The sequence below is a fragment of the Lampris incognitus genome, chromosome 1 (genome assembly GCF_029633865.1).
Source record: "Lampris incognitus isolate fLamInc1 chromosome 1, fLamInc1.hap2, whole genome shotgun sequence".
In the NCBI taxonomy this organism is placed as follows: Eukaryota; Metazoa; Chordata; class Actinopteri; order Lampriformes; family Lampridae; genus Lampris; species Lampris incognitus.
In genome coordinates, this window is record NC_079211.1 from 117397584 (window position 1) to 117410897 (window position 13314).

The 13314-nt window shown below is 44.8% G+C and overlaps 1 protein-coding gene across 1 annotated transcript in view; it reads left to right on the forward strand.

Annotated features, from left to right (window-relative positions):
• The window catches only part of pdzd2 (PDZ domain containing 2), a 114151-nt gene that overhangs the window by 17714 nt on the left and 83123 nt on the right, over positions 1 to 13314 (forward strand). The window contains 2 exon segments of the mRNA XM_056279160.1: positions 788 to 933; positions 11008 to 11140. Coding sequence (XP_056135135.1) covers positions 788 to 933; positions 11008 to 11140 — 279 coding nt within the window.

Genomic DNA, 13314 nt, shown 5'->3' on the forward strand with positions numbered 1-13314 from the left:
TTTCATCACTCATCCATTTCATCATCATTCATCACCGTGGCAACACGGCGGTGCAGTGGTTAGTGCTGTCGCCTCATAGCAAGAAAGTCGTGGGTTCGAACCCCAGGGTTGTCCAACCTTGGGGGTCATCCAAGGTCATCCTCTGTGTGGAGTTTGCATCTTCTCCCCATGTCTGCGGTGGGTTTTCTCTGGGTGTTCCGGTTTCTCCCACCATCAAAAAAGAGACATGTTAGGGTTAATACGCCTGTCTGTGCCCCTGACCAAGGCAATGGAAAGAAGAACTGGAGTTGGTCCCCGGGTGCTGCAGTTGCCCACAGCTCCTATACAATAGGGTGCAGTTGGTCCCCGGGTGCTGCACGGCGGCTGCCCACTGCTTCTATCTACACAGCTAGGATGGGTTAAATGCAGAGCATAATTACCCTACGAGGACCAATAAAGTATCTCAAAAAAAAAAAAGTCCAAGCGACCTCATCACTTTCAACTGACTGCTGGTATGCCCCAACCTTATAAACAGCACAGTTGCATAATGACTGAAACCAACGATTGGTTACATATGCAAATAGGTGTGACCACCAACTACTAGAGTTTCAATGGCCATGTGTACTATTCACAGAGGATTGGGGAACAGCAGAGTGCCTGGTAGGGCAGCATATGCCTTGAGCATGTCACCTGGTGCTAGCGTTAGGGGGTAGGTTAGGGGTTTGATTCCTTTTTTGTGTACAATGTGACTTTTTTGAATCACAGCAAAAAATGATAAACATCTTCTTTTCTTGGATTTTTTTTCTAGACCAGAGAGGGTAGTCACATCTGGAAGATGCACATGGTAAAGGGAAAGGAGGGCTTAGGCATCCAGATCAGAGGAGGTCGTGGTTCCAAGCGTTCCCCGCATGGTATCATCATAGCCGATGTCGAGGATGGAGGTGCCACCCAGAGGTAAAAATATTCACAACTCCCCTTTAAATGAATTTAACTTCAGTGTATGTTAGCATGATAATGCATTCTAGCACTGAAATTTCATTTTGAATGGAGAAACAAAAAGCAAAGTCATCAAAAATAAAAACAATAATGGAAAACATCTTTATGCATGCATATTTGCTGTGACATAATGGAACACAAAAATTGAAAGGACTGGTCGATTGTGGCTGCTGTCTACTGGGAAAATTCTCAATGGTGCAGATGGCCAGTCCATGCCTGCTGTCCAACTCTAAGTCAGCAATATTTGGTTTGGTGCCCTATGGCACTTCCTGAAATTATTTAACCCAACATAAAAAAAACAACTGGCATAGGTGGAGGTCAACAAGATGGTTGGAGTTCCCGGTAAGTTGAAATGTTCACTTGGAAAATGTTGACTTGCCACTGGTATGCCAACCACAAGAATAGGTCAGCATACAATGTTATGTTCTGGCATATTAACAAGGAAAGATGCTAGCGTGCTTGCACACTTTTGGAATATCGAATATCGCTATTGTAATATGTTTTCACATTATCCTTGTGCTGTTCATGGTTGTTTAACTTTGCTGTGTGAATAGAGCAATGCCACATTCGGCATCATGTTTGGTGTGAATGCATCAAACATGATGCAAATGATGCAAACTTTCACTTTTTACACAAGTATTGTCCAGTTTCATTCTAGATGCTTAAACATTTTTTCCACCAGTGAGTCACCCAAAGCTTATGCGCTGGGTTCTTTTGTGGTAACCCAATAATTTACAGGCAGTTAATTACATAGTAATGTGAAGAAATTGCTAAGAAATAATAGTAAAGTAGAATCATTAAAATCGATATAAGGAAGTTGCAGTTGTAGAACAACTGGGAAATACTGGGTAAATATAGACAGGGCTCTCAAGTCTCACGCATTGGGTGTGAGACACACGCATTTCAACTCGTTCACATGCTCACAAGCCACACCTTGTATTTCTCACACAGAGAACCAGGGTAACGCCCACCAAGTTGCGCCGCTATTTTTTATAACAGTGGAACAGGTAGGAATCAAGTGGATTCTCCATAGCGTTGAGAAGGGCCTGCCACGCACCAGCCAAACAAATTAAAGAATATAGCTGCCGAACAGCCAATCAAATAATAGCATTGCTGGAGCCACCAACCCCTGTGCTGAAGGCCTCAAAACATGCCACCAACACCTACAATAAACAACACTAATATCATCTCTCTCTCTCTCTCTCTCGCACACACACACACACACACACACACACACACAGCTGTGTCTTTCTTTGAAGTTAATGGCCTCATTCTCTCATTCCCACTTGCTGTGGAAATTAGCTTATAAGAACACAATCTGAGATAAGTACATGGTGGGATATATTCATTTTCACTTCATATAATTTACTGTTGTTTTTTTTTCTTCTGGTTGTTATGAGCTCTCCATTTCCATGGAAATACATTTGGAATATTCAAAAAAGTGAAATTCATGAGCTTGGTGTTTTACTGTAAGACAGATTGTAACCTGACATCAACCCTGTCGTTTGTATTCATAATGAACATGTATACGGGCTTACTGCGCATATTAAGTGACATTCTCCTGTTCTCGTTCAGGTCACCAGTTCTACCTGCACTAAAAAATTATGAATTAAATAGATATTTTTATTTGTATGAATTTATGTGTCATTTATCAGATCAGACCCCCGTCCCGTCCCCACCCCAACCAAACCTCCACCACCGCCAAAATCTCACTCTGAACTCAGTTCAAAACGTGAGAGCCCTGTATAGAGTAAAATTAAAGCAGAATAAAGAGGTTTGGTTGTAATCATATGTGAATTAATTGTTATAGTGAGTGGTATATAGCCCACATACAGGGTTAGACAGGTGGGTTGTGTCTTCACATCTCCTAACCTCGAGGCTCTTTTCCACAATAAACAAACTTCTCAAACCTAGTGATAATACTTCCAGTTCCTTAACATTTAAGAAGTGAAATTATTTCCTTTCTTTTTGCAGTCTAAAATTAACACGATCTACAGCAACTTGACCACCTCCCCTCGCAGCTCTTCCCCTTTACCACTCAGCCCCTGTCAAGAGTTCTCCCCCGTGTCCCCAGTGGAGCGCTCCAACTTTATGGTAGGAATGAGAAGCTCCACTTGTGTTCTGGATCACATCCAATCTTGTTAAGGACTGTCTCCCAGCTATCTCCTCACTCGTCATAGAAATCATTAACTCCTCCTTCAGCTCTGGCTGCGGTCACCCTCACCCTCAAAAAACCTGGACTCAACCTTGATATCATGAGCAATTTCCGACCTACCTCCAATCTCCCCTTTCTGTCAAAAATGCTGGGAAGTGTTGCTGCCAACCAACTCACAGCTCACCTCATCTCCAACGACCTGTTTGAACCATTTCAATCTGGTTTCCACTCAAAGCAATGAAGAAATGAAGATGGCGGCGCGACTGACGTTTGCGGTGGCCTCACATAGCACCGACTATGCAGCGTCTTTGTCCGCGTCTACGTCTAAATTTGTGTCATCATGTGGCGTGCGAGGGAAATATGTCTATGATCGTCAATTTCTTTTGGACATGCTGCATTCAGATCTGGAGACACTGCAACATACCGGCTGGCCAAGCGAAATCGGTCCCGGGGTATCAAGGAGGCAAAGAAGCTGTATAGACAAAAGCTCAACAGACACTTCTCTGATATTAAAGACACACGGCGCATGGGGCAAGGTGTTCAAGTAATAACTGACTACAAGCCCCCACCCCCACAGGCATGCCATAAAGACCCCTCCCTACCAGACAAACTACATGACTTTTTTGCACGTTTTGAGATAGCCAACAACAGGCAGGCATAGAAACTTCCACCATCACCAAGCGACCAGGTACTCCAGCTGCTGTCTACAGCTGGGGTAAATAAGGCCTTTGCCAGCATCAACCCATGCAAAGCTGCGGGGCCAGACATCATACCTGGGGGTGTTATTAAGGACTGCGCAGAACAGCTGAAAGATGTTTTTGCAAATATCTTCAACACCTCACTCAGTCAAGCAGTAGTTACCAACTGCCTCAAAAGTGCCACCATCATTCCCTTGCCCAAAAAGTCAAACCCAGCCAGTATCAATGACTTCCACCCCGTGGCCCTCGCTCCCATAGTTATGAAGCGCTTTGAGCGGCTTGTCATGCAGCACATCAAGGCCTGCCTCACTGCAAACCTAGATCACCAACAGTTTGCATATAGAGCCAACCGATCCACAGAAGACACAATATCTACCACACTCCACCTCACTTTGTCACATCTGGAAGGGAAGAACACCTATGCCAGGATCCTCTTTATTGATTTCAGCTCGGCATTTAACACCATCATACCATAACCACTGGTGGAGAAGCTGAGGTTGCTGGATGTGGGCACTCATACCTGTAACTGGGTCCTGGACTTCCTGACATGGAGGCAACAGACAGTCAGGGTGGGCAGCCTCACATCAAATCCCATCTTAGTGAGCGCAGGTTCACCCCAGGGTTGCGCCCTGAGCCTCCTCTTGTTCACCCTGCTAACCCATGACTGTACTGCCAAATTTGACACCAACCACATCATCACGTTTGCAGATGATACAACAGTAGTGGGTCTCATCAGCGATGAAGATGAATCTGCATACAGGATGGAGGTGGAGCAGCTAATGGCGTGGTGCGAATCCCACAACCTCTCCCTGAATATAAGCAAAACAAAGGAGATGGTGATTGACTTCAGGAGGGCCAGCAGGCACCATCATACGCCGCTGACCATCGATGGCGCCACTGTGGAGAGGGTCAGTAATATCAAGTTTCTGGGAGTGCACCTGGCGGACGACCTGACCTCAACCATTAACACCTTGGCCATTTTTAAAAAGGCCCAACAGCGGCTCCATCCACTCCGGAGAGTTAAAAGGGCAAGCCTCTCCATTCCAGCCCTCACCACCTTCTACAGGGGCACCATTGAAAGCATTCTAATGTATCGTCTCACTTCCTGTTTCAGTAACTGCAAAGCGACTGAAAAACACCAGCTGGACAGGACAGTGAAGACAGCTAGCAAGATCATTTGTGACCCCTCTCCCCTTCGTGTTGGAGATTTATCATCAACGCTGTGTTCAAAGAGCCATCCACCATCCTTCTCACAACCTGTTTTCCCTATTGCCGTCTGGGAAGTGGTAGAGGAGCATCTGTGCTAAATCCAGCAGAATGCTAAATAGCTTCACAAGCAGTCAGGATTATTAACTAACTGTGACCCCCCCCCCCACGGTCATGCCCATCCACCTACCCTCTACCCCCCCCCCCCCCATCAGTGCTGGTCACTCATTGACAGACAATGGCTGTCAACATTTAAACTGAAATGGCACTTTAATGGACTGTGTTGGACTTGAATGGACTGTGTTGTTAAGTGTGCTTTTTTGTTTTGATCGCTCCGTTTTTATGTTTTTAGTGGTATCGTTTTTAGGGAATTTTTGGATGTATATTTTTGTCTTCTCTGTTGCACTGCTTTGGGCTGGGAGAAACAGCATTTCGTTTTTTATTTATGTGCACAGGTATGTAATGAAAATGACAATAAACTAAATCTTGAATCTTGAAGCACAGCACAGAAACAGCCCTTCTTAAAGTCACCAATGACCTCCTCCTCTCTGTAGACTCTGCCCACCTCAGCATTCTCATCTTTTTCGACCTTACTGCAGCTTTTGACACCATCAACCACACCATTCTTTTCTCCCACCTTAAATCCTCCCTCAACATCACCGGTACTGCCCTCTCCTGACTAAAGTCATATCTCATAGGCAACAGTTTATCAGCATCAACAACTGCACCTCCTTCACCGCTCCTCTGTCCCAAAGAATCCCCCACGGTTTGCTGCTTGGTCCTCTCCTGTTCCTCCTTTACACGCACTCTCTTGGTAACATTCTATGTCATCATGGTCTCCACTTTCACTGTTACACTGATGATGTCCAGCTTTACATCTCCACAAAATCCATCACCACTACAACTTACTTCCAGTCTGACCAAGTTCTTCACTGAAATCAAATCATGGATGAAAGCCAACTTCCAACAAGTCTTGCTTGTTTATTGGGATGCCAAAGAGTTCCTCATTGGCATGAGTTGTACGTGTTACGGCTCGCGCACCCCACGCCGTGGCCCGCCCACCCCGCTGGTCTACCAGCACCCGTTGTCAGTTCGTGCCGTAACCTCCTCGCAGGGCTAGTTACTCTTCCCTCCCGGTGCATTTCTCTCCGAGTTTATCTCAGCCCTTGGTTTACTGTTTTCTTTGTGAAGTTTCCCTGTGGAAGTATCCTACCGTGTTCCCAGTTGGGATTACCCGTGAGTTTTTTTCTTCGACTTCCTGTTTTCTTAGTCGCTCATTGCCCTCCTGTGTTGACCGTTGTATGAGCTAGTAATAAAGTACGCCAGTTTCGGCTAACCCCATCTCTGCCTGGTGTCGTGTGCTTCGGGTCTTCCACAAACCCTAACAGTACGAGTGGTAAACCTCCTGCATGTTAATTTTCTTTATATGAGCACCATATTATGGTCTGACAGCCCAGTTATCATTTTGTGTGATTTTGTGATCCTTTCAGGTCTATTGCTAAATATTAGGTCAATCTGGGTACTGGTGCTGTTTGTTCTTCTTGTTGGACCTTTAACCGTTTGAGTCAACTTAACACTATCAGTAGTTTGCGTGAGCTTTTTCCTTAAGGACTTTTCTTCCCAATTTAAGTTGAAGTCACCCATTACAGTGACATCTTTCTTGAAATCCCATTGACTTAATATCTTTTTTTTTCGTTTTTTTTTCTTTTTTAAATACATTTATTTCTGATTTTTCCCTTTTTTCTCCCAATTTGGTGGCCAATTGATCCCTATTTTAATTCAAACACCCACCCTCGTACTGCATGCGTTCGCCAACTGCATCTCTCCGGCCAGCAGTCTCAAAGGAGATGCCTCCCCACTTTTGTGACAAGGCGACTCCAGGCCAAACCACTGCTTTTTCCGACACACACAGAGACGCATTTATGTGACGAACACAAGCCGGCTCTGCCCCCCTCCCAAAGACAGCGTTGCCAATTACTGCTGCTTCATCGAGTCCGGCCATAGTCGGATCTGACAAGACCGAGGTGCGAACCCCGGTCCCCAGTGGGCAACTGCATCGACACAAAGCCGATGCTTAGACCGCTACACCACCGTGGACTCTGCATTGACTTAATATCTTTTTGAGTTTATCATAAAAGCTAATGTTTGAAGAGGGTGGTCGATAAATGAGTAAGTGTATAGGACATCTAAGGCAGTGGTTCTCAACCTTTTTGGGTTCCTGGACCCCCTGCGTATTTTTGATCTACCCTGAGGACCCCTCCACCTGATCTTGGGGGAGGGGGGTTGCAATTTGATAGAAACAGTAGAAACTGCATTTTAAATTGCATTATAGCATTTATTCACTCTTTGGGGCAAAAATAAGAGCTTTCAGTTGTAACTTAGATATAGTTAACAAAACAGAATTCTTATGCAGTAACTTTCAGATATATGTAACAAAACAGAATATGTATTCAGTAACTTTCAGATATATGTAACAACAGAATTTTTATGCAGTAACTTTTAACAATGCAAACGGGAGCAAGATCTCTTATTAAAATACAATAAATTACACTTGTGAAACAGATGTAATTAGAGAAAAAAGTCCTGTTACCCTTTATAGTTTAGGTAGATAAAGGTCTCAGTCACATTTGAGTAAAATAATCCTATTTCTATAAATGTCATAGGATCTTTTTTTTAAATATATTTTATTTTCACGGACCCCTTGCAATTACACCACGGACCACTAGGGGTCCGCGAACCCCCGGTTGAGAAACACTGATCTAACGTGATAAAATCATGTTTAGGCCTGTACATTCCAAATCAGTTGGATCTTGCCATTGAATCTCATTACAATGAATGCTGTCCTTTACATATGCCAAAACCCCACTCCCCTTTGCGTCCGGTCGGTCTTTCCTGAAGATGTTATAACCCGGAAGTTGTAGAACAGCAGATGGGGAGTTATTATGAAGCCAAGTTTCTGATAAACAGAGGAAATCTAAGTAGGACTGTAATAACATAAGGTTTATCTGATCACTTTTGGATTTTAAGTTATATTTAGGTGTCCACCTAATATACCCTTTGGCTTTGCTCTTGGATCCCAAATAATTATCGCGTTTTTTACCGTTTGAAAGACTTTCCACTTCTGGTTCAATTCGGATTGCCCTGTTTACTGGCCTGCACTTGTTTTTATTATTCATGTGTTTGTGCGGAGTTTTCCTACAGTCATTATCACTCGGTTGGGCATTGTATGGGCTCACGTGTGTACAGTCACTGTTGTTGCTCATTGGAATCGCTGAAGATGTTCTCGCCGCATCAAGACCGCCCGGCCAGGATGGCTGCACCATCGGGAGGTGGCCGCCAGTCAGGATCGCCAAATCAGCTGATTGACAAGCAGAGGTATGCAAATATGACATGATCATCATTGGTCCCAGATTCCTTACCAAAAAAACCCACAGTTCTGCCTTACCAGCGACAATTTCACTTTGTCCCCTTCCCCACACATCTGCAACCTTGGAATCATTTTCGTCAGCAATCTGTCCTCTGAACACCACATCAATCAAATCACTACAAGTGCCTTTTTTCCATCTAAAAAACATAGCTCATCTCCCCCCACCACCCTCTTTGCTGCTGAATCTTTGATCCATGCCTTCATCACATCCAGAATTGACTACTGCAACAGCATTCTCTGTGGCTTATCATCCAGAGCCCTAAACAAACTCCCAATACATCCAGAACTCTGCTGCCCACCTGCTCACCCACTCCTGCTCCTGTGACCACATCACCCCTTTCCTCCAGAACCTCCACTGCATCCTTGTCCAACAACGGCTCCAATTCAAAGTCCTTCTCATCTCATCTTATCTCATCATCAGCCATTTCCTCGGGGTTGGGTCAAAGTGGCAGCAAGCTAAGTAGGGCGCTCCAGACATCTCTCTCCCCAGCAACACCCTCAAGCTCCTCCTGGGGGACCCCCAAGGCATTCCCAGGTCAGATTGGACATGTAGTCCCTCCAGCGAGTCCTGGGCTTACCCCAGGGTCTCCTCCCAGTTGAACGTGCCCGGAAAACCTCCAAAGGAAGGGGCTCAGGAGGCATGATAATCAGATGACCGAACGACCTCAACTGGCTCCTTTCGACATGAAGGAGCAGTGGTTCTACTCCAAGCTCCCTCCAGATATCCAAGCTCCTCACCCTATCTCTAAGGCTGAGCCCAGACACCCTACGGAGGAAACTCATTTCAGCCGCTTATATCTGCGATCTTACCCTTTCGATCACTACCCAAAGCTCATGACCATAGGTGAAGTTTGGAATGAAGATTAACTGGTAAATTGAGAGCTTTGCTTTCCAGCGCAGCTCCCTCTTCACCACAACGGTCCAGTACAACGTCCACATTACTGCTGATATGGCACCAATCTGCCTGCCAACCCCCCACTCAATCCTACCTTCCCTTGTGAAAAAGACCCCGAAATACTTGAGCTCCTTCACTTGAGGAAAACTCATCCCCAACCTGGAGAGAGCAATCCACCATTTTCTGGAAGAGAACCATGGCCTCAGACTTGGAGGTGATGACTCTCATCAGCTGCAAACTGCCGCAGTGCGTGCCGGAGGTCATGTTCTGATGAAGCCAACAAAACCACATCATCTGCAAAGAGCAGATATGCAATTCTGAGGATCCCAAAATGGACACACTACATTTATTGCATTGTGTTGCCTGTAATAATACCCTTGTTTATTCCCTGACCACTTCGCATATTTCGAGTTCTTGCTTCCACTTGGGAAGGCTTGTATAATATATAAGAAAGAAAAAACTGTCAAATGCTGCTTGTGGATTCTGGGCATCACCCTTGCATCCCCCAGGCCATCTTTATTTTAGTTTTCTTATTTTGTTGTTGTTTTTTTTAATTCTCTTGTCAAATGGGTTTTTATAATTGTAAATGAACAGTAGCACTCTTGACATAAAAAGCACCAAGCTATACCATCTTCCATGCCAAATGCCTTCAAGTTATTTTGCCAATCAGTGATTTTCAGCCCTTCCAGAAAGCATTTTGCCGACTCAACTCAGATCCCAGCCAGCTGATTTGAAATTGATATTTTTGGACATTATTATGTTGTTATGGTTGATACTTTTAGGTGTGTGGATTTTGATGCAATACATTTGAACTGGGATACAGCTGGTAAAGCCCCATTTAAAAAAAAAAAGAGGAGCCAATTGGAGGGTATGCTCAATATTCTGGAATCACACTGGCTCAGTGGTTAGTACTGTTGCTTCACAGCTAGAAGGTCCTGGGTTCAAACCCAACTGGAGCAACCTGGGCTTTTCTGTGCAGAGTTTTCATGTTCTCCCCATGTTCATGTGAGTCTGCTCCAGCTTCATCCCACACCAAAGACAGGCATGCATGTTAGGGACATAATCCCACCAGTGCTGTAGACCAAGGCTCTGGCTCTTGATCTGGCGCTGGTCCTTGGGTACTCCTACTAGTTAAGATGGGTTTAATGTAGATGAGTAATTTCTGACTATGTGTAAAATGTACTTGGCTGATAAAGTGTTTCTACCTTCTCAGGACAAGAATATGCTAGGGAGCTAGAAAGGAAAGTCTTGCTCTTGTCAAGCTTCAGATTCAGAAGGAACAATACTGATAATAGTACTGCTACATACGTGTACCTCATTTTTACCCTCTCAACAATAATCCAAGGGTAACAGGAGTTTGGTAATTTTGTAATTTGGAAAAGGTCTAATACTCTGTTCCCCAAATTATATTGGGGGTTGGCATACTGGGATTACTTGTTACAAGCTTTTAAATCCTTATAGGTTTGAAGTTGACCCTTTGTGCTCCCTGACTGAAAGTGAGTATATATATATGTATGTGTGTGTGTGTGTGTGTGTGTGTGTGTGTGTGTGTGTGTGTGTGTGTGTGTGTGTGTGTGTGTGTGTGTGTGTGTGTGTGTGTGTGTGTTAATTGGAGCTGTTTTAAAGTTGTGTGCTCTGTTGTGTGCTGCAGGGATGGTCGTCTACATGCTGGAGATGAGCTGCTGATGATTAATGGTCAATCTCTTGTGGGTCTTTCTCATCAAGAGGCTGTGGAAATACTCCGTTCTACCACTGGCCTGGTACAGCTGGTTGTTTCCAGCAGGGTGAGTGTTTTTTTTCCCCCTGGGCTTTGAATTTATCTGTGGCACATGCAAAGAGAAGAATCAGAAATAAACAAGTGTATACTATGCAATATGGCTGTTTAATTCATTATCAACCTCAATCTAAAAACATGTACTTAAAATACTTTATATTGAACAGGGCAGGCGATAAACAGCAACCTTGTCTCACCCCACGTTCTTGAGAAATAAATGTTCTCTTGTGTCCAGTCTTGATGCTGCACATGTTTGTAAACATGGGTTTTATTAAGTCATATGTTTTACCCCCTATGCCACTTTGAAGTAGTTTGTAAAATAAACCAATGTGCCATATTGAACCAAATGCTTTTTCGAAGTGCTTTGAGATCTGTCTCTGCAGATGAAAAGCGCTATACAAACTCAAACTATTATTATTGTTGTTATTATTATTATTATTACAATAAAAAGAGAAAGTTATTCACAAATATTGTGTTTACCTTAAAGTGTTGTGCTGGAGAAGGTTTTTAGGGGAAAAAAATCCCAACTTCCATCTGCTGCTGTCATGAGTGTGGAATTCAGTGCAAGAAAATGTGTTACACATGTTTGTCTGGAATCCTGAAGCATCATAAAGAGAATCAATTTGAATGCACAGTAATGTCATAGACATTAAGTTCTCAAGGAAACATTTCTGCACAGTTCTAATGAGATTGTCAGGTTATCAATATTTTGTGTGTCACACTGTATGATTACTCACACCATAGTATATAGATGGTATTGCAATCCATCCATTATCCGAACCGCTTATTCTGCTGTCAGGGTCACGGGGATGCTGGAATAGCTGTGTTAATTAAACGACTTTGCATTCAGTTACCCAAATAGGCACCAATGTTTTTAGTAAGATTTTAATACCCTGGTTATTATACATTATAAGTCATTTCCTTTCAGACAATTCCCCTATCAATGTGCAGTGCATAACAACTTTTATTTACTTTTGTCAGAGAGCAGATAGAACAATAAAATACAGGGAAAATTATCGCTCTGATTCTGCAAAGAGGGAAGAATTGCTCAGAGAAAGAAGGTTAAATCAATCAGAGCCATTAATATAGGACAGAAATTATTATCAGAGTAGAACAGTTTACTTGAAAGTACTAATTGATGTTTATAATTGTAGGCTATATTGTTATGCTCGCGCACCAGAACCTGACCCGTGTGGTGAAACCCAAGACAGACAGACACGAGATGACTTCAAAATCTACAAAGGGAGGTTTTATTGTGGGAGGGAAATGTATGGTGAAAAAAAGGCGTTCTGTTAGTGGGATGTGTGAATAAACTATGTGTGGTGTCCCGTGGTTTGCGTGTATAACTATGTGTGAGTGTTTTTAGCCAATGTGTGGTGCGGTATGTAAATGACCAGGAGGTGTTGAAAAAATGTGCGTGCACCTGGCGAGAAAGTCCAGTCCGTGATCCAAGAGGGGTTGTCCGAGAAAGTCCAGGTCCGAGATCCGGGAAGTCGAGTCCGAAAGGAGGGGTCCAGATAGAGGGACAAGGGGGGAGATCGCAGGAGAGGTCCGGGGAGAAACGTGAAGGTCGCTGGGGACGAGGGAGACGCGGGGAGCCGTGGAAATCGCGGAGGGAGAGTCTTGGGAGGAAACAGAGACACGAAGATAAGACACTGGGGAATAAACAGAATGCAAAGAACGCTGGAGGGCTTGTCAGAACTTTACCGCAGGGTTCAGTACGTCGAAGCACTGAGAGACGTTCTGGGAGGCTTCTTGTAGAAGGCTGCTTGATTGCCACAGGTGTGCCTAATGGATGATGGCAAACACCTGGTGCAGTGCAGCGCTCGTCTCCTCAGAGCGCGAGCCGAGCGCTCGGATGTTTCCGGCACGTCCGAGCTGGGGGAGTGGCTTGAACGTGCCGGGGAGGCAGCTCGGGGCGGTGTAACCACAACAGGACCCCCCCTCCTACGGGAGACACCGGGCGACCGTCCGATGGCGTTGGCCCGATAGAACTCCTCCAGGAGTGCGGGGTCGGCCAGGTAGGACCGGGGAACCCAGTTGCGGTCCTCGGGCCCATAGCCAACCCAGTCCACCAGGTTTTGGTACCCACGCCCCCGGCGGCGTACGGTGAGCAGCTGGTCGACATCCCAGACCATGTCACCACCGTCGAGGACCCTGGGGGGTGGAGGAGCTTGGACAGGG